The following is a 19864-nucleotide window of genomic DNA, read 5'->3' on the forward strand; positions in this document are numbered from 1 at the left end:
TAGTGTTCTGATTTATCTAGCATTGAAAAATAACACCCAATTCACCGCAGAATCAATGCAGACAAAAATGAACATACACTGCCTTTTGGGAGATGTTACGTTGGATACATGGCAGATAACTGCTATGAGGGGAATAAATAACTCGGGAGACAAAGTGTTATGGAGGCACCTTTATTTTTCAGCCTACTTCAGCTTCCCTCCGCTTAATAGAGAATGAAAACTGGTGCAGTTATTTACTGTCTTACATGCAGAGAGGTGGACAGTTTGGAGCTATATTCATACAGACAGCTGGATATATTGCTTGTATCAACACCAGAAAAGCTTAATTGCTTTTGAGAAGGAGCTCAATAACTTTATGAAAGATTAAATGATGTTCTGCCTGTGAAACGCGGATGGTGAAGCTGCAGTCAATGACCCTGGAGACTCATCTCACTCCTCCGTACCTCTCGAGCTGTAGGGGAAGAACTGTCAGTATCGTGCCAGATCAATGATCTGCATCTTCTGCTGCTCTGGCTTCAACTGTCACCTGCTCTTGGTGCTTTAGAGAAAGGGTAAGTAAATAAAATACATCCGGATCACCGTGCTTTTCAGGAGAAATTCATTCCTCGCCCTTGCCGACAACCAGCTGAAACATAAAATGTCACTACAGTCAGTACTTGTACTGAATGCCTCAGGGAGAGCATTATGGCTGTGACGGGAAATGTGGAGCTCCTTCTTCCTTCATGGTACCCAAAGGGAAGCAACAAATGATTGTGGGGGACCCATCGACACCCAGGCCTTTGCAGGGGTTCACCTCAAGTTTTCAGACTGCCCTGGTGGCACAGGATCTTCCCCAAACTCGAGGCCTGTCTTTTCGTCAACCAAACTGGGAAAACAGTCCCTGACAGACTGCCACAGGCCACCTCTCCTGGTGGAGAGTTTCGAGTGAGACAGACTCCCCGCCTAGGAAAATCACATGTAATTCCCTAACGCTATCTCAAAATGCCTGCCACCAGATTTTAATATATGTTCATCACCAAGCCCCAAAGCTTGCTATGATCAGGCATTGACTCTCTACAAGTGGACCGGCAGAGAAGAGCAGGGGAAACGGTTCCGATCACGGCAAAAGCACGCAGCCATCACACTCGTTTAGGAAAAAAACCCCTTTTACTGACAGGAATTTCTCCTCGGTGTCCACCTATTTCCAGCTCACCCGCACCCAGCGGGCAGCGCCGACAGCCGGCAGGGACAGGGCTGGGGCTGGAGGTCGGTTTGTGTGAAACTCCCCATCCGGGTACAGCCCGCCGCTTCGCGCGCCAAAATCCCGGCGCGCGCCCCCTCAGCCGCCGCTCGGCGGCGCCCGCCCCGCCCCGCCCTCCATCCAACGGCCGCTGAGCGGCGCGCGCAGGAGGGCGGTGCCCCCTGCGCATGCGCGAGGAGGGAGTGAGTCCCTAGCGACGGGTCAGGTTGGCAGGGCAGTGGCGCGTGCGCAGCAGGGCGGGGCGGGCGCGCGCCGGCCCGCGGCCCCGCGGCGGCTGCTGTGAGGGGAAAGGGGCGGCCGCCATGGAGCCACGAGAGGAGGAGGAAGAGGAGCATGTTCCTGTGAGTACGGGGTCTGCGGAGGGGCTCGGGCAGGCGGCCTTCGCGGGTAACGTGGCAGGGAGGCGGTGGCAGCTCTGAGCAGCCCGTCTCCGGCCTTGGGGAGGGAGGTGTGGCAAGCTGGTTCACTCGTGTTTCGCCTTCTTTCTTCATCTTTCGCCCGCGAAGGTGAGAAGGCTGGTTCTTCTGCCCTAGAAGGGAGGATGCTAATGTGCTGAGCCGGCCCCCGCCCCTCTTCTCCTGCCCTGGAGAAAAAGGAGGTTGTAACTGACCAGATTCCTTCTCCCTTCCTGAGAGGAGGGTCTGTGTGTAATTGTCCTTTTCCTTTGTACTTTAGTCTACCCTGGAGAGGGGTCGATACAGTAGGCTTGACCGGTGCAGTTGTCTTAGTCACTAACCCTCCTGGGAAATCAGAGCCAGTGGGGCTGGAGTGCCCTCATGGACCTATTCATGCCCTAGAAGGTCTCATACATGGCACTGTGCCCTTTGCTGTGTTCATATCAATTCTGGAGATGGGGAAGAGGAGATCTCTGGAGATCATGGGTGTCCCATCACATCCTGCCACCCCCATGTTCTGGAATCAATATTTTCCTGAACTTGCCCCTGTGAGAGCATTGGGAAGCTTTCTTGCTGTGGTATTGTACTGTTCTGGCACCTGGTCTTAACTGCCCTACTCTTCTAATGGTGTTTTCCAGAAGCGTAAAGGGCTTGTAGCACCTGCATAAGTTCTCACTTTTGCAAACTGTTTAGAGGCATCTTTGTGCATGGTACTTAAACAGCTGATGTCGGACACTTGGGTCTAGAGATGTTTATGGATGTCAGTTCACAGTTCTGTATTAGGAAAGATATAAGAGGACAACCCAAAATGAAAAGTTACAAGATGGTGATCACTCCAGAGCTTTGTCCCAGAGCTCTGAAGGAACTCGGAGGCACAACAGAAAAATGGCAGCCAGTGGTAGATGCCATATAAATTTTTACAAATATTCCCTGGGAAGAATCATGGATTGGTACAGGTTTCAGTCTTATCAGTAAAAATAATAGAAACTAAAACAAAGAATGAAAACAACCATGTGAATAAATATGACATGTTAAAGGCAAGTCTGGCCTTGACAAACACGTGAATATGGGAACTTAGGTAGCATAATCTTAATGCAGTTTCCAAAAGCCTTCTGCTGAAGGACCTTCACCATGTTGTTTTAGGAAGGCTAATTTACCTTAGAATAGAAGGGATGGTTCTTGCATTACTGTGTATTCTTGTACATATTTAAGTGGAAATAAAGTTCATTTGAATTTTGATTTGCAGGCAAATTTCACAACTAACATTATGATTCTAAGTTGTATGTGATGTTGTAGAGCAGTGAACTTGCCTCCTTCTTGTTATGGCTTCATGATGTCCATCACAGATCAGTTTATTTTAATCCTTTTTGAGTGTCAGATTTTGTTGTTTTACGGTGGCCATTGCTTCCTTCTCTGCATTTGTTTTGCACTGTGGTTTAATTGCTGCTTTGACAACCAGAGCTCAGCTCTGGGAGTACCAGATGGAGCTGAGCCAAGCTTGTTGCTAGTGTACTGCTGCTCTTCTGGGTCAAGGGGATGCAGGTGCAGACAGTAGGCCAGGCAAATCTTCTGTCTGTCATAGGATGGCTACTCTTACACCTTTATTGTGTACTTCTGTTGCAAGAGACTATTCTTGCTATAATTTCAATTGACAGAGAATAACACTGAAAACCTGTGTTTGTAACTTGTAATGTGCAAGGCTGTAGTTTCGTGAGTTCCATGTAAATTAGCAAGCCCCAGTTCACCTGTCAAAAGAAATGACCTGTGCTGCTGTGCCCTGATTACTTCTTGTTGCCTCTGTGTTGTTTTGTCACATGTTCCAACAGACAACAAACCAGCGCAGCTTGGCAGTGGACTGTTAACTGCAGTTAAAATTGGCTTAAGAAACATCTGCTCCAACTTTTATCTCAAGTTTTTGCTCATTGAAGGAGACTGTGACTGTATCTTCCAGCCAAAGTGCCAGTTTATGACAATTTAAAGGCATTATGGAACTTCTGGTCTCAGTCTGTAAGAGTGAGAAGAAATTCTGTAACCAATATAGTGATACTTTTTACTGTTTGTTATTTTTTGTTTCATCAGTGAAAACACTTTGTCTGTTTCCTCTTTTAGTTTACTTTTGATTATGAGTATGATTTAAGCACTGTCCTGCAAAGTTTTTGATTCTACATTTTGCTAGGCGTAGCTATTACAAACAGGATCCAGTAGTATCAAGTCTTAGGTTCTCATTCTTAAATGCTGCAAATTGATAGCAACATTCCCAGAAGTCCATCATTAATAGGATTTTTTTCTTTCTACCTTTTTTTTTAAGCTAAGTAGAAACATCAAACTAAGGTACTTCAGACAGAGGTACATTGTATTTCAATGGTAACTCAGTGTGGTAAAGATAAAGGAATAAAGGTTTTTGTAAAAGCCAAAGAACAGTAAACTGCAAATCACAGCTCTTGTAAATATGATCTAAACAAACAAACAAAAATCTAAAAATCAGGTGCTACTCATTGCTTTTTCCGTATTCCAAAGCTGAAAATGTAAAGAAGTAGTTGACCTTCTCATTACATAAAAGTTTTCAGAATTGTTGGTAAGAGTTCATATTGGAGTTATGATTTGGACAGCAAGCTGTTATGGGATTTTTTTCACAGCAATGAAAACAAGATGTCTAAGCTCCCTTGTCTGAAACTAAATTTAGTCTTTATTCGCAATAAGTAGGGAAGAGGTTGATGCTGGGAGAAAAGTTAATAGTTTTGTTTATTAGCTGTTAGATTGCTGAAGTCGCTGTAGCAGTGTTAACATACTGGGAATTTAGTATGTTCTTATAACTGAAAATTAGGCTCTCATCTAGGCTGCCTTTCCCACAAGAGGTTGGACCAGGGGATCTTTTGAGGTCCCTTCCAACTGAGCTAATCTGTAATTCTATGAAACCCAAAATAATTGCTTCTGAATAAATAGAAGAGGAATCCAGCTTCAGTTCCAAAGATATAGGATAAATCCATTGTTTCATTTAAATCTCCCTTCTCACTCTGTGTGCTTAGTACAAGACCTTGTGGGTGAGAGGTAGTGCCTGGGGTGGTGGAGGCTCAAGAAAGTGACTACTTATGTAAACTGGACATACACAAGTCCATAGAGCTGGACATGATGTATATGAGGGTGGTGCTGGAGCTGGCTGGTGTCACAAATGGCCCCCCTCTATCAAGGTTGTGATGACAGGGAGATATTTGTGATAACTGGAAAAAGGTTAATGTTATGCTCTTTTTTTCAAGAAGGGCAGGAAAGAGGTCCTGAAGAACTACTACCCGGTTAGCCTAGTCAGCTGTTCAAAATCTAACTGGTGGTGATCCTCAGGGGTCAGTCCTTGGGCTAATGCTGTGTAGTGTCATCACTGGTGACCCATGTGGACGGGTTGAACGCATTCACATCGAGTTTGTGGATGACAGTGAGTTGGAGGGAGTGGATGATATACTTGAAGGACAGGGATGCTATTCAGAGGGACCTTGGCATGCTGGGTTAATGGCCCGAGAGGACTCTCATGAGCTTTAGCTATGAAAAATGTGGAGTCTTTCTCAGTGAAAAAGAAAATCTCTGTACATCAGTACCGACTGGTGGCCCTTCAGAGAAGAGCCTGAGGACCTGGCAAACAGCATGTTGAATGGGACTTGACAGATAGCTCTTTGCAGCAATGAAGGCCTGCCATGCATTGGTTTGCATTAATAAGACCATAACTGATAGCTGGAGGGGACTGAATATTCCCTCCTCTTGGCCACAGCTGGATCCTGTCTCCTCTTCACAGAATGGTAGAGGTTGGAAGGAACCTCTGGAGATCAGCTAGTCCACCCCCCTTGCTAAAGCAGGTTCACCTAGAGCAGGTTGTACAGGATTGTGTTCAGGCAGGTTTTGAATATCTCCAGGGAAGGCAACTCCATAACCTCTCTGGGCAGTCTGTTCTAGTGCTCTGTCACCCTCAAAGAAGTTTTTCCTCATGTTCAGATGGAACTTCCTGTGTTCCAGTTTGTGCCCATTGCCCCTTGTCCTGTCCCTGGGCACCACTGAAAAGAGTCTGGCCCCATCCTCTTGACACCTGCCCTTTAGATATTTATAAGCATTGATCTGTCAGTCTTCTTCTCCAGGCTAAACAGACCCAGGTCTCTCAGCCTCTCTTCCTAAGAGAGATGCTTCATTCCCCTGATCATCTTTGTAGCCCTCCGCTGGACTCTGTCCAGAAGCTCCCTGTCTTTCTTGAACTGGGGGTCCAGAACTGGATATAGTATTCCAGAAATGTCCTCAGCAGGGCAGAGTAGAGGAGGGAGGATGACGTCTCTCAACCTGGTGGCCATACTCTTTTTAATGCACCCCAGGATACTGTTGGCCTTTTTGGCCACAAGGGCACTTTGCTAGCCTACGATCAACTTCTTGTCTACCAGGACAGTCAGGGGGCTGGAGCATGTGGTGCATGAAGAGAAGCTGCAGAGACTGGGTTTGTTTGGCCTGGGGAGGAGGAGGCTGAAGGTGAGAATCTGGCATTGGTTCTTCCCTGCCAGAAGGAGGGTTAAGAGAAGGCAGAGGAAGACTCTCCTTAGAGGTACACAGTGACAGGACAAGCAGCAGTGATGATATTACAGTAAGGAGAAATTCTAACTGGAGACAAGGAAATAATTTTTATGAAGAGGATGGTGAAGGGCTGGACCAAGACCCACAAAAGTGGTTGAATCTCCATCCTTGGAAATAGTCACTAGTGGACAGGATGAGGCCTGAGCAACCTCATCTAGCCTTGAAGCGAGCCCTGCTTTGAGCAGAAGGTTGGACTAGGTGACTGACCTTCAGAGGTCCTTCCAACATAAGTTACATTGTGATTACATGAATAAAACTTCTGCTTCAGGCATTAAGGTGTATTACAGTAATTGGCTTTCAGATTGCCTTACAGTACCCACAGCTGAGGTGTGACTGTGAACAGAGAGTGTGCTGTCAGCCTTGGAAGCTGCACTTTCTTAGGAAACTGCATAAAAAATAGGCACTCTTGTTGCAGGTCAGCAATGATTAATTTTCCACTTCTTTTAGGACACTTCCTAAAGCTATTGATGTTATGAACTTGACAGTGGAAACTACTATTATTTTTTAAAAGATTCAAAATGATGCACTAGCAATCTTTGAAATGTCAATGTAGATTGTCTAAATATACAGGTTGCCTTTCTGGAATGCTTTTAACGCATCCCTGACAGTTAACTGTGTCATGAATCTTTCCTTGTACTTGAAATCTGCTGTGCTGGTTCTGATCTCTCATGGCCATTTAAGAGCCCAAAGTTCATTGCATGAAAGTAATAAAACCATTCAGAATTTATACAGCACCTGATGTACTGGTTAGTGGTGCCTTCATGCAACACCTGGAGGGAATGGTGTGGGTCTGAAAAGTGCTGCTAGCACACCAGTTCTTACTGAAAAAGCAAGGTACAGCTTAAATAATTTGTGTTCATCACACCTGACAGCACCAAATCATTGTTACATTTTTTCTGAATAATATTTTTGAAATCAACATTATTTACAGTATGTTCATAGATGAACTTCTAGTGCTGAACTGTTTGCAGACAAGGGGAATTTTGTTATTCATTTCAGTAGCTGAACTTAAATGCTAACAATTTTCATACAACTTGAGGTACTGGGCTTCTGGCCAAAAAAAAAATATTCTTTGATGTAAAAACTTACTCTGCATTTGAATGAGATTTTTTCTTTTTTTTTTAGCTTTGTGTTCTGACACACCAAGTAGGGTTGATACGGACTATAAAGCCACGAAAAATGAATTTTTTGCATTATTGTGAAATGCAGTCACATTTATGTAGCATTAAGGGAATTCAGAGTTTGCATGTAGCCTTTGAAGTGCTTTTGCATGACTGTTGCTTTGCTATTCCTTGACCGTTCATTACAAGCTGATAATTGCACCATGAAAGGAACAAGGAGGTACAAGACAGTGTGACCTACAGTCTTTGTGTTCTGGGAAAATTTTTTCTTTAATCTTCAGGGACACAGTGCCAATTCCATGCTTGAGCAGGTAAATATGTGCCTGTTTCTCCATGTTCCTTTGTTGCTTCCCCACAGCTGGGGAAGACCTTGCCCTGCAGCAGTGGGTTGCTGACTCCAAGTGGCATGAGGCTTGCACTGCACTGTCGTTACAGGTGACAGGAGGGAGTTTACACCTTAGCTTTCTTTGTAAGGCTTCCCAAACCAAGGACAAAGAAAGTCATGCTACAGGCTAGAAAGCTGGATTTAGATCTTATTTGTGAAAACTTTTTATAGATTTTTTTTAAAAGTTATTACCACATACTATTTAAATATAAACTAATGGACAAATAAGAACAAGAACTTTTTAGTATGTAGTACAAGTTGTGCAACTATGAAGAAACCTCCAGTGAAGGGATTTCCGTCATACATCCTTTGGGTCCAGTTATTCAGCAAATGTGCTTGGGGTTTGTAGGATGGGGACATTTCTGCATTTGTATTCAAAACTAATTGTGTATACAGACAGTAAAATTCAGGCTTGTCTGAAATACAAAATGTTGTTTATTTAATTATTCATTAATTGTGGGTTTGATATTGTATGCTTGTTTATTCGCTAGGAGTAGGCGATAAAAACACAGAAATGAAAGAATTTAGAACAAACTATTTGAAACCACTTGAAATAAATTGTTAATAAAATATCCAGTGTGACTTTGCTAACGACAATTGATTTTCAAACCCATTGAATCTTTGAGAAGATAAGTGATCTAGTAGCTAAAGGGGTGGCAGCATATGTGGTTGTATCGTGACCTCTAAAGAGTTTTAGATCCTGGAACAAGCTAAGAAAATATGCAGCAAGTTTGGAAGGCATTTTAGGTATAGTTTTTGATGATTTTTCCTGGCTCATTCCTGTTAAGTATTTCCATTGATAAATTGCATGATTAATAGATGGTGAGACCTAGAAAATAAGTAGATAAGGCTATGCTGGGGAAAGTGATAAATGCTTTGGAAAATGGTATGAGAATCAGGAATGTTCTTGGCAAAATGGGAAAAATTAAGTCCTGAAGTTAGCAAGATGAAATCCAGCAAAGGGAAGTTCAGAGTGGGATCTACCTCTAGCACCATTATGTGATTACTTTATTTTGGTGTAAATTCTTGCTGGTGTTGGAAGAGTTGCTCCTGAACTCCACTGTCTGTTTTTGCAGAGTTGGTAATTTTGCAGCGGCATGTTTAGATGGATAAGGAAACTGGAACACAGATTTGTACTGAATTGAGCTGGCCATGTATCTCTGATTTTTAGGAGGGAGAAAAGAGATGAAATGAAGTGTTTGGAAAAAATTACAGTGTATTTCTGATGTTTTGGGAAGACCAGATTGTTAGAATTACTCATCTAGGGAGGTCTTTCCCATATCTGTCTAGATTTTTTACTTTGTTGTGCTATGTTCTATTGTATGATATTTTTACTGGGAGATTTTCAGTGGTCAGTAGTTCAGAATAAAGCAAGAAGAGCTAAGCCTGAATATTCAAACTTTCAGTCGTTCAAAACTGAAAAACGTTCACATTTCTTTCTATGAAATGTAGCATCAGTTAAGAATTCCAAACAGGGGCTGCTGTTCCTCCCATTCAAGTTAATGGCACTGTGTTGTGTGTGGGTGGTTGTAGTTGTTCAGCTTTATTTTTGTCTTTTCCTATCATTATGTATTTAGCAGCAAAAGCTAACTTTTGATGCATTGGATTTCAGGAAGAAAAACCTTGTTAAATTTTCTTCATTTGAGTTTAATTATATGGAAGCCCTCAGAGATGATTATACTCATTTACTAAATCCTAATTTATTTCTTGCTTGCAACTGCTTTGTTTTGTACTCTGTACCCTGGTACACACAGTGCAGATCTCTTCCATTGTGCTGTTTCTGTGATATTGCTCTTTGGTATGAGGATTAAAAATGAAATAATGAAACAGAATGTGCTGTTGCCCATTTCTTTTGCTTCTTTCTAGCTGCTAACCCATGAGGTCCTAGTGACTTGGCTGTCTTGAAAAGGAGAGATTATTTCCTTTATGGTGTTTTGTTAATGCAGTGTCAGGTTCCTTTAAAGAGCAATGCTAAATGCATAGCGCAGCCTTATGTATGCAGGCAGGAGAAACTACAGCTGATGAATATGTGGGCCTTAAGCCCTGTGAGCTGTGGCACTTGTTATGTGAAAACACAAATCGAGCTCGGGTTCTAGCTGGAGAATCCTACTTTTGTGGTAAGTATTTGACTTCAGGAAGTGATCATCTTTCCTTAAGGTCCTTCTGTTACTTCAATATTTCAAGCATGCTTGGCTTCTGATTCCCTTTGATTTCAGAGCATAAAATTTGGATACATGCAGTTGTGGATTTATGCAGTTGTGTAAAACTTGCACTTTTTTGTTTTCGTTGAAGGAAATTTTGAAAGGGCAAACTCCAAAGTCGTCTTAAGTTTTTATGGGAAGATTTTATGAAATGCAGTAGTATAACTAATACAATTTGTGAGAATCGGGGACATGGTTCTTGTGATGATGTGCAAGAGTTGAACTATTTTAAAAAATAGCGGTATTGGAACCGGTAAATGCATTGGTTTCACTGAGTGTATGCTAGGCGGGCTGCTCTGAAGCTGGCGTGGTAGGATTGCTTCTTGATTTGTGGAGCTTTGAGTTTATTGAGTGGCTGTTTTCTCAGGCTTGTTGCCTTCCTTGGGTAATCAGTCATTGATGATAATTTTGTTTCACATGAGATTTCTTGCGTTGAATGCTATTTATGTTTTCTGAGGAGCATGTTTCAGTGGAGAATTCCTGACTAATTATAAGTATATCCCTTTCTTGGGGGTCCTGCTTCATCTCCCTTCCACTCTATCCCCCCAATTCAAATTCTCTTCCCCTCCCATCCACCAACAGCATTGCAGACAGATCAATAGCCTGTGGGCATTTTGATAAGACGTGATGACAGTGTTCTGGAAATCAGAACTGGTAAACCTGTATGGAATTGGGAGACTAACAGTGAGTCTTGCTTTTCTGTCATATTTTTTTCTGCTTGCTTAAACAAAAAAGAGGTATGTTTCTTATTTATATGAGAGGTACACACTGCAAAATCATTTGAATTATGTTTTAACAGGAATTGACTCTAAGTATGTTTCATCTACAGTTCTGCCACTTTCTTCTCATCTGCCACTGTGCAGATCACTTTTTGTGTTCGTGATACTATAGCATCACTGTGACAATGACAGCAGCTACTTATATGAAATATTAATATAGTTAAAGGGTATCATATTATCTGTTTCTGGCACAAACATTTATTTCATATCTTATTTCATGTTTTGATTCATGCTGTAATCTCCTTGGCTTGTGATGCTGTAGGTGTTCTTTGTTTTTGACTTCTCATAACCTGCAGGCAAAGACATTTTAGCACATTAAACAAGAGATGCGCATTATGGTCAGGTCAGACTACTCAGGGAATCAGCTCTGCTGCTGATTTGCCATATTGTTGTACACTAAGTTCTCTGTGCCTAGTAAAAGGAGGATAAATATTTTTCATGCACATTCTAACGTAGTTCTGTGAATCAATGTTTTGAAACATTTTTGGGTCTTTGCATGGAAGGCACTATGTAAGTAGTCTTAGTAATAGTAATACTACTTTGATTCCTTCCTGCTCTTCTTGGTGACTGAGTATTTGAGCCTTGGTAGCTCTGGATATAATTGTACTCTGAATCTTCTAGAATATTGCTATTTGTAGTAATTGCATCATAACTCATTAGCATTTCTTCACCAATTTCTTCTTGAGAAATCTGCATATGATACATCTCTGGCTCTGTTTTCCCAGAATAAGACTGATCGAACATATTCCAAATTCTGATGTGAAATGAATGAGTTTTGAAAACTGTAAGTGCCAAGGGAGCATTTGGGAGGAGGAAGTACTTCTGGGAAAGAAATTTCCACAAAGCTCAGCTGTACTTTGTTCTTCTATATTCTCATTTTATCGCCCAAGACTTGTTCAAGTTAAATTCTCTATCCAAGGAAGATTCTTGCTGACTTCAGTTGATAGTGAATTGTGTGGGTTTTTTTTTTCATTCTATAATAAAATATTTTGGTAAAAGGTTAAGATATGAAGCTACAGGTAGAAGAAACCTACTCAGATGATGTTTTTCATGCTTTTCGTGCTTTTTTTTTTTCAGTGTTGTGACAAAGAATAAGTCACTCCAGGTGCATTGAAACTATGGAAAAATTCAAAGTTTGGTTATAAGGTTTAATGAAATTATTATCTTGGTAATATTTTCTTTAGGTTGCCAGTCAACTTTTTTATTTATTTATTTATTCTGAAAGCAAGTTAATCAGTAGGCTTTGGGAACTAAAGAATTCTCTTCATGCGAAGTGGTTCTTCTGGCATGCTGGTGGGTAGAAGGAAGTCTGTGATGTAACTGCTGCAGCATAGAAAAAGGATTTTAATTTAAGTGGCTGACAGGTATACAAGTAATTAAACGATTTTGAGAGGAATTGCTCACCACAGGCTAAAGGAGGTCATTTTAAAGGGAAGAATGAAGAATAACATGCACAGTTTGGTTGTTTAGTCTTTTGTTCGTTGTGTGCATCTTGAATGCTGTCCTTACTCATCCATTCTAATATCCTCTAGAACACCCACTTAATAAGCTATGCTCAGCATATCTAAATAAAATCAGTACCATTTTTTTCAATTAGTTTTCTAATTACAGTATGAGTCCATTAACTAATGCTATTAATTTCCAGTACCGTACACTATTAATTTCCAGTTGGATTAATAAAATTGCCCTTTTCTGAAGATGCATATTGTAAAACCAAAATTTCAATAATAGACCTTAATTAAATTACCAAATGGCTACTGGAATGCTTTGCTTTCAAAGCTATTGTCATGTACACTTCAGTGCTGTTTCTTTTAATGACTTGATTAGTATGAACAATAGGAACTAGGAGAATGTGATTGGGATTGAATATATGCATACAGGCTGCAATTATTATCTTTAGTCCAGATACAAAGCCCAAACAAACTCATTTTGTGCAGAGAATTAGTTGGGAAGAATAGTTTCTGCCTGGCTGAGTCCTGGTTTCATAGGTGTGATTTACGCATGATCAGTAATTAACATCATCTTCCTTTTGAGTGCTATAGGTTTTTTAAACTTGGGCAAAAATATTCTTGCCATTCCAAGTAATTTACAGTGCTGGCCTGTATAGAAAGCTATGTCATGTTTATTTCAGTGATACTGTTTTGTGGAAGGATTTAAGATGGCGTGTGGTACTGAAATTCTGGAAATTGTCCTTTCAAAAGCTAAAATTTGTGAGATAACTGTGTAGAGTTGAAGTTTTTATAACTGTGCCTGAAAAACGCAGAGGTGTTGCCCCAATGATGTTCTTTAGTTTACAGTTGGACATTTGAGCAAGTGGTTTATTTTAAAGGAAAAACTGGGCATTTAAGGGGTAAAAGGAAAAGTTGTGAACTGGAATCTCATCTTACAAGTGAAGTGCGCTGTATTTTCCAGGGGGAAGAGTTCAGGGGTTACCTGTTGTTCAAGAGCAGAATTGGGACTGAAACTAACTGGAGTCCATGTGGTGCTTTGCCAGTGGGTCTTGGCAGTCCCCTGACCAAATGCTACCCCTGATCATGAGGCTTTTTTCTACTTTCACTCTTCCTTTTCTCTCCCCCATCCAAACTGGGGGAGTGAGTGAGTGGCTGCATGGCTCTAGCTGCTGACTGGGGTTAAACCATGACAGGTTGCAAATGGTATGCTCAGTCCATAGAATCAAAGGTCTTTTCCAACCTAAATGATTCTATAAGATCATCAAGTCCAACCATTAAACTAGCACTGCCAAGTCCTAAACCGTGTCCCTGAGCACCACATCTACATGTCTTAAATACTGCCAGGGATGGTGACTCAGCCACTTCCCTGGCCAACCTGTTCCAATGTTTGACAACCCTTTTGGTGAAGAAATTTTTCCTAATATCCAATCTAAAACCTCCCCTGGCTCAACTTGAGGCCATTTCCTCTTGTCCTATTGCTTGCTACTTGAGGAAAGAGACCAGCACTCACCTTGCTACAACCTCCTTTCGGGTAGTTGTAGAGAGTGATAAGGTCTCCCCTCAGCCTTCTTTTCTCCAGACTAAACAGCCCCAGTTCCCACAGCTGCTCCTCATAAGACTTGTGCTCTAGACCCTTCACCAGCTTCGTTGCCCTTCTCTGGACATGCTCCAGCACCTCAATCTCGTTCTTGTAGTGAGGGTCCCAAAACTGAGCACAGTATTCGAGGTGCGGCCTCAGCAGCGCTAAGTACAGGGGGACAATAATTTCCTTAGTCCTTCTGGCCACACTATTTCTGATATAGGCCAGGATGCTACTGACTGCCTTGGCTACCTGCTGGCTCTTATTCAGCCAGCTGTCAACTGACACTCCCAGGTCCTTTTCCACTGGGCAGCTTTTCAGCCACTCTTCCAGGCTGTAGTGTTGCATGGAGGAGTTGTGACCCAGCTGCAGGAACCCGGCACTTATTGAACTTCATCCCATTGATCCAGCCTGTCCAGATCCCTGTGTAGAGCCTTCCTAATCTCAGGCAGATCAACACTCCCGCCCAACTTGGTGTTGTCCACAAACTTACTGAGGGTCCACTCGATCCCTTGTCCAGATCGTTGATAAAGATATTGAAGAGAACCAACCCCAGTACTGAGCCCTGGGAAACACCGCTTGTGACTGGCTGCCAACTGGAGTTAACTCCATTCACCACAACTCTTTCAGCCAAGCCATCCAGCCAGTTTTTTTACCCAGTGAAGAGTACACCCGTTTAAGCCACGAGCAGCCAGTTTCTCCAGGAGAATGCTGTGGGAAACGGTGTCAAAGGCTTTACTGAAGTCTAGGTAGACAACATCCACAACCTCTCCCTCATCCACTAAGCGGGTCATCTTGTCATAGAAGATCAGGTTAGTCAAGCAGGAGCTGCCTTTCATAAACTCATGCTGACTGGGCCCGATCATCTTGTTATTCAGTATGGGCTGTGTGATGGCACTCAAGATGATCTGCTCCATAACCTTCCCTGGCACCGAGGTCAGACTGACAGGCCTGTAGTTCCTCAGATTCTTCTTCCAGCCCTTCTTGTAGATGGGAGTCACATTTGCAAACCTCCAGTCAACTGGCATCTCCCTGGTTAGCCAGGACTGCTGATAAATGATGGAAAGGGCTTGGTGAGCATCTCTGCCAGCTCCTTCAGTACTCTTGGGTGGATCCCGTCTGGCCCCGTAGGCTTGAGTGTGTCTAAGTAGTGTAGCAGATTGCTAACCATTTCCCCTTGGATTATGGGGGCTTCATTCTGCTCCTCATTCCTGTCTTCCAGCTCAGGGGGCTGAGTACTCCGAGAACAACTGGTCTTACTATTAAAGACTGAGGCAAAGAAGGCGTTAAGTATCTCAGCCTTTGCCACTGTGTTTCCCCCCACATCCAATAAAGGATGGAGATTCTCCTTTGCCCACCTTTTGTTGTTAAGTACTTATAGAACCATGTTTTATTGTCTTTTATGGCAGTAGCCAGATTAAGTTCTAGTTGGGCTTTGGCACTTGTAATTTTCTCAGGCACTTCTGTGGTTTCTAACACATCAATAACTCCTGTGTCTTTGCTGTCGCATGGATCTCCATCCCCTATCTCCCCTGAGACGGCAGACCTTGCTAGCACAGCATCTTTCAAACACTGCCCTAGGCTTATTTCTAGTGAGCCTGGCTTATCCCTTCCCCCCACCACCAGCAAGGTAGATCTGTGCTACTGAATGGAAATTTACAAATGACTATTAGACCAATTTATCAGAAAATCTATTTAAGAAAAAAAACGTTGTCACCAGAGGACTTCGTAACTGAAGGCACATATCCAACAGTATTATAATTATTCATGTAGAAGGCAGGTTTCTGGGAAATCATTTGCTTCTTTCTCAGTCTGAGACATTTTACTTCTGCCCTTTGCAACTTGCTTGCCCAAAGTAAGGGCTGTTGTAATTCTCACAGCAGCCACATACCCCCAGACAGTAGATACCTAATTCACGGTACAGTAGTAGGTGGTGGGGAGCTTCCTCCTACCTTTGCTTGCTCTCCCTGCAGTGTTCTTCAGATCTTGCCATTTGCTGGCTTGGTCACTAAAAATACCTGCAAGGGTAGCTTGGCTTTTAAAAAATTTATTAATAGCGAGTTAACCTGGAACTAGAGTTGACATGAGGAAGGGGATGAGGACAGGGAGGGGTATTAAAGAGAGGTGGGAGATACAAGTCCTTATTCTGGTTGAGGCTTCACGTTAAATTGCTGCATTAATAACATTACCTGATATTCTCCAGTGTTAGTCCCCAGGTTTTTTTAAGCTGATAAATACTTTTCTGGAACATTTTTGTTTGAACTGAATCTTGGTGTTCCAGAAATGTCTCTTTTCTCAATTATATACCATTGTGTTTGAACCTGGCTGTCTGTCTTGTCTGGGGAAAGCTGTTACAGTCACTGTGACCTCCAGCATGGGATATCATAGAAGAGAGATTTCCTTCTGACTGCAGAACAGCTTTCTCTGTTCCCTGGTGGGGGAAAAAAAATGTTACATCTGCTTTTCTAGGCAGAAGTCTAATTTAACTTCAATTCATGACCTGAAAGTGTGTCAGGTAATTTGCTAAATTATAATTTAGAAATCAACCTAGACTTGCTTTAAGACATCTACATAAGATGCCTTTTAAAATTTAGTTTACAACATTGATACAAGTGAAAACCTTTTGTTGTTAATAATATATATAAATATATATATAAAATTACTATTAAAAGACTCAACAACCATTTAATATAAAAATAAACCAGACAGGACAAATGCCAGAACCTGACTTTGATCAAGGTGATGAGTCTTTTTGGTATTTTGTGATTTATTCAGAACTGCATGTACATGAATTGGAAATGAGAAATAAATTTCTGACCCTCAGAAATGATTGGCTAATGTGCAGGAACTCAATCTTGCTGGTTTTGGGGATCTAAAGTGGCAAATGAACCTACTACACCTTTTAGTTAAGTTTTGGAACTCCAGATGGAATTTAGGTCACTGCCTAAGTACTTTGAGGTACATGCCTCACTTTGGGTGTTGGGGATTGCTTGAGTATTTTATATGTTTCATTGGCCATTACTTAAATATATACACATGTTGAAATACCAAGAAATTATTTTCTATTTTAAAAACACATATTGTTTCTTTTAGCCTATTGCAACAACTCCACCGCATCGTGGCTGGAAGGAGGAATCCTTAAGCCGCAGCAGTAGTGAAACTCAGGCATCCGCTACCAGTGGGATCTCCCTAGGAGAAGCAATACGTCAGAAAACTACCATTAATTGGGTATTTGTACTGTGCTTTGTTTTGGTTGTGGTTGAAGGTTAATTATGTGATTGAAAATAATATTAAGTGCTTTATCTGTATAATTTAGACTTCCACCTTTCTGCCCTGTAAAGATCTGTGTTTCTGTATCTTGGAACTGCAGAAAGATAGGACTGTTGCGAACTCTTAAGTCATCTATTCTAGTCTTGATTCAAGTACTGCAAACCTTTTTGACATATTCAAAACTGAATCCCCAGTAGTTCACTGGGGTTTTTTTTGTTTGTTTGTGTTTTTTAAATTTTTTTTCTCCCCCTCCCCCTTCTGTTTTCTGGTTATATCTGGTATAGTATATTTTCCAGTGTAATGTTTTCTTCTTTGCAACAGTATCTTTGATATGTATTCAGTTTGTAATGGGCTATAGTCCAGGTCCTGCTTCTGCCTCTTAAATTGTCAGATCTGTCAGCGTCAAAATAGATGATTTACATGTTACCACATGAACTGTAGCATGGCTCTGTGCTGTCTAACTACTTTTAGACTATAGTTTTAATGATGCGTTCCATATGTGATGAAGGAAAACTGTACTTGCATTGTGATATACAGTCATAGTAGTTCTATCTGATGAATATGCTTCCAAATATTTAATCACTCTGAGAATTGTGTAAGATCACAGGTGCTTTGAAAAGATGGATTTGATAAAAGATTTTATTTCCAAATGGTTATAAGAATCTTGTGCAAAAATTATAGTTCAGATATCAAAATTCTGATGTGAAAAGTAGCTGTTAATACCTTAGTGTTTCAAAAGGTAGAAGAGCTCACAGCTATTAAGTAGGGATAGTACTGTACCTCTACCAATTCACTGGGAAATTTAACATATATGTAATTATAAGTTATATATGCTGATGACGGTTTGCCTTATAAATGATTTATACTCTTAATTCTCTGCAGTGAAGGCTGGTCTGTGCCTTTTCTATAATTAAAATGTATCTATTTAATTACTTTTCCAGTAATCCCAATGCAAATTCTTTAATGAATTACTTGAACTAAAGGTGCTCTTCCCCATTTGAACATGAACTGAAAGTTTTTTTCTTAAAATACACCAAATAGTTGGCTAGGATTCTCAGGCATTATCTGTGTGAACTCAGAATTTCTGTAACTAGAGACTTTCTTTAAAGACAAATGAGAAACTGTTCTGCTTGTTACTCCCAGGTTGTACAATGCAAACCACGTTTACTCCCCAGTGTCAGGAACTGTATTGGCCCAGCATCCTACTCAAGCATTTTTCCTTATCAAGATTTTTCTTTCTAAGTGAGAGATTTCATTCTGGTTTGGAAAAAGTCTTCTGCAGTGGCAGGATTTGGAGATGGAGCTCAGTTTCAGACAAGTGATGGAAGGCTGGTAATCAGATAATGAGCAATGACAACTTAGGCAGTAGTGAGAACTGACTGTGGACTTCCGCAGTTCATAGTGCATCTTAATTCCTTTACATTAAAAACTGAGTATTTGTATAGGAAATACAATTTGGAAGTAATAATTCCATTGTTTTATAACTTAGTCTTTATTTCCTTTGGAAATATGTCTTATAAAACTTGCTTGAGCACTTTTTTGTCCCCACCTGTTCTTAGGGTATCGAGTCATGGTATCAACTTCCAGCAGAAGTGGATGCCAGCCATTTAACTGCTGCCTTGGAGACAAAGCTTGGCCTGACTTGTGATAGAAATGACCTGACAGAGTTCCCTACGCTGGAGGAAGGAGTGTTACCTTCAGCAGAAGCACCTAGAAAGCAGTCTTCTGGAGATACAGCACATGGCTTGCTGCTAGGTATGTTCAAAGTTGCCTTTTGTTTAACTGCTAAACAATTAGGATTTTACTTTTAATTTTAAATCAGTCCCTAACCTGGATTTGACTTTTTAGTGAAAACTGGTGTTTACAAAATACATCCTGTGTAATTTTATTGTCAATACCCATCTTCAAAATGAGATAGAAGGCTTGTGTACCTTCCCTGGATCTTTTAACAGGTGGATTGATTATCTTTGGTCTCGGGTAAAACTGTACTCTTGTTTTCCTTTAGAATTAATAGTAAACTCAAGTAAAGTAAGAAATTTTTTTATGTTCTTTCTAGGTGAGGTGATAGTTCTCCATGTCCTTAAAATCTATATTTATTTTTTAGTCAGAAATCTGTGTTATTTCAAAATAGTGGATAGAATAGTAGATATAATTGTCTTGATAACGTGAAAAACTGTTTGATAAGAGTATGTGCATGCTTCCCCCCCTTTCTCATGTATTCAGACTACTGTGCACTGGTTCTATGTTTCACTGCTTCTTATAGGATTTCTTCATAGACAAAGTAATTTCCGAATACATTTTTAAAAGGTTTTCCATAGCCCTTTACAAAGGTATCTTATAAGTGTTACACTGATTAATTTAAGAGCAGTATGTATTCCTTTTCAGATAAGAGGAAAAACTGAGGAATTATAGCTAGAAGTACTGTACTACTGCAAGACTTAACCCAAACTGTCTGGATAAAGGGATTTGCTTATGTAGGAAGTTAGCACAACAAAGACTGCATGGAAGAGGAAGGTAGTAATTATTTACAAAATGTCTAAATACGTTGATGTTTGCACACTTCCACTGTTGTGCTCAGAAGCACCAACTCTTACTTGGTTTTTTATTTCCCAAGTGGTCTAGCTTGCCTGTAACATGGCAGCCTGGTGTGGTGCTTTGCTGTACTCCACTGTCCTGTCGGGCTAACAGAAAAAGGAGCATATGAAATGCAGCAACCTTGTTGTCATTTTCCCATTCGTTGTAAGAGCACAGGACCTTCTGCTAATGAGTCCTCTGTTCTGGTGCTTAAAACACAAGCTTATACACACATTCTTACTTCCTTCGTATCAATTTTAATGTTGTTGT

General features: G+C 41.1%; 1 protein-coding gene across 1 annotated transcript in view; it reads left to right on the plus strand.

Annotated features, from left to right (window-relative positions):
- Positions 1 to 1462: 1462 nt before the first annotated feature.
- Positions 1463 to 19864, plus strand: part of LOC141464593 (uncharacterized) — a 38451-nt gene continuing 20049 nt past the window's right edge. The window contains exons 1-3 of the mRNA XM_074147593.1: positions 1463 to 1581; positions 16844 to 16978; positions 18580 to 18775. Of these exons, the coding sequence (XP_074003694.1) occupies positions 1543 to 1581; positions 16844 to 16978; positions 18580 to 18775 (370 nt within the window). The 5' untranslated portion in view covers positions 1463 to 1542. The remainder of the gene's footprint in view (positions 1582 to 16843; positions 16979 to 18579; positions 18776 to 19864) is intronic.

This window comes from Numenius arquata, chromosome 5 (genome assembly GCF_964106895.1).
Source record: "Numenius arquata chromosome 5, bNumArq3.hap1.1, whole genome shotgun sequence".
In the NCBI taxonomy this organism is placed as follows: Eukaryota; Metazoa; Chordata; class Aves; order Charadriiformes; family Scolopacidae; genus Numenius; species Numenius arquata.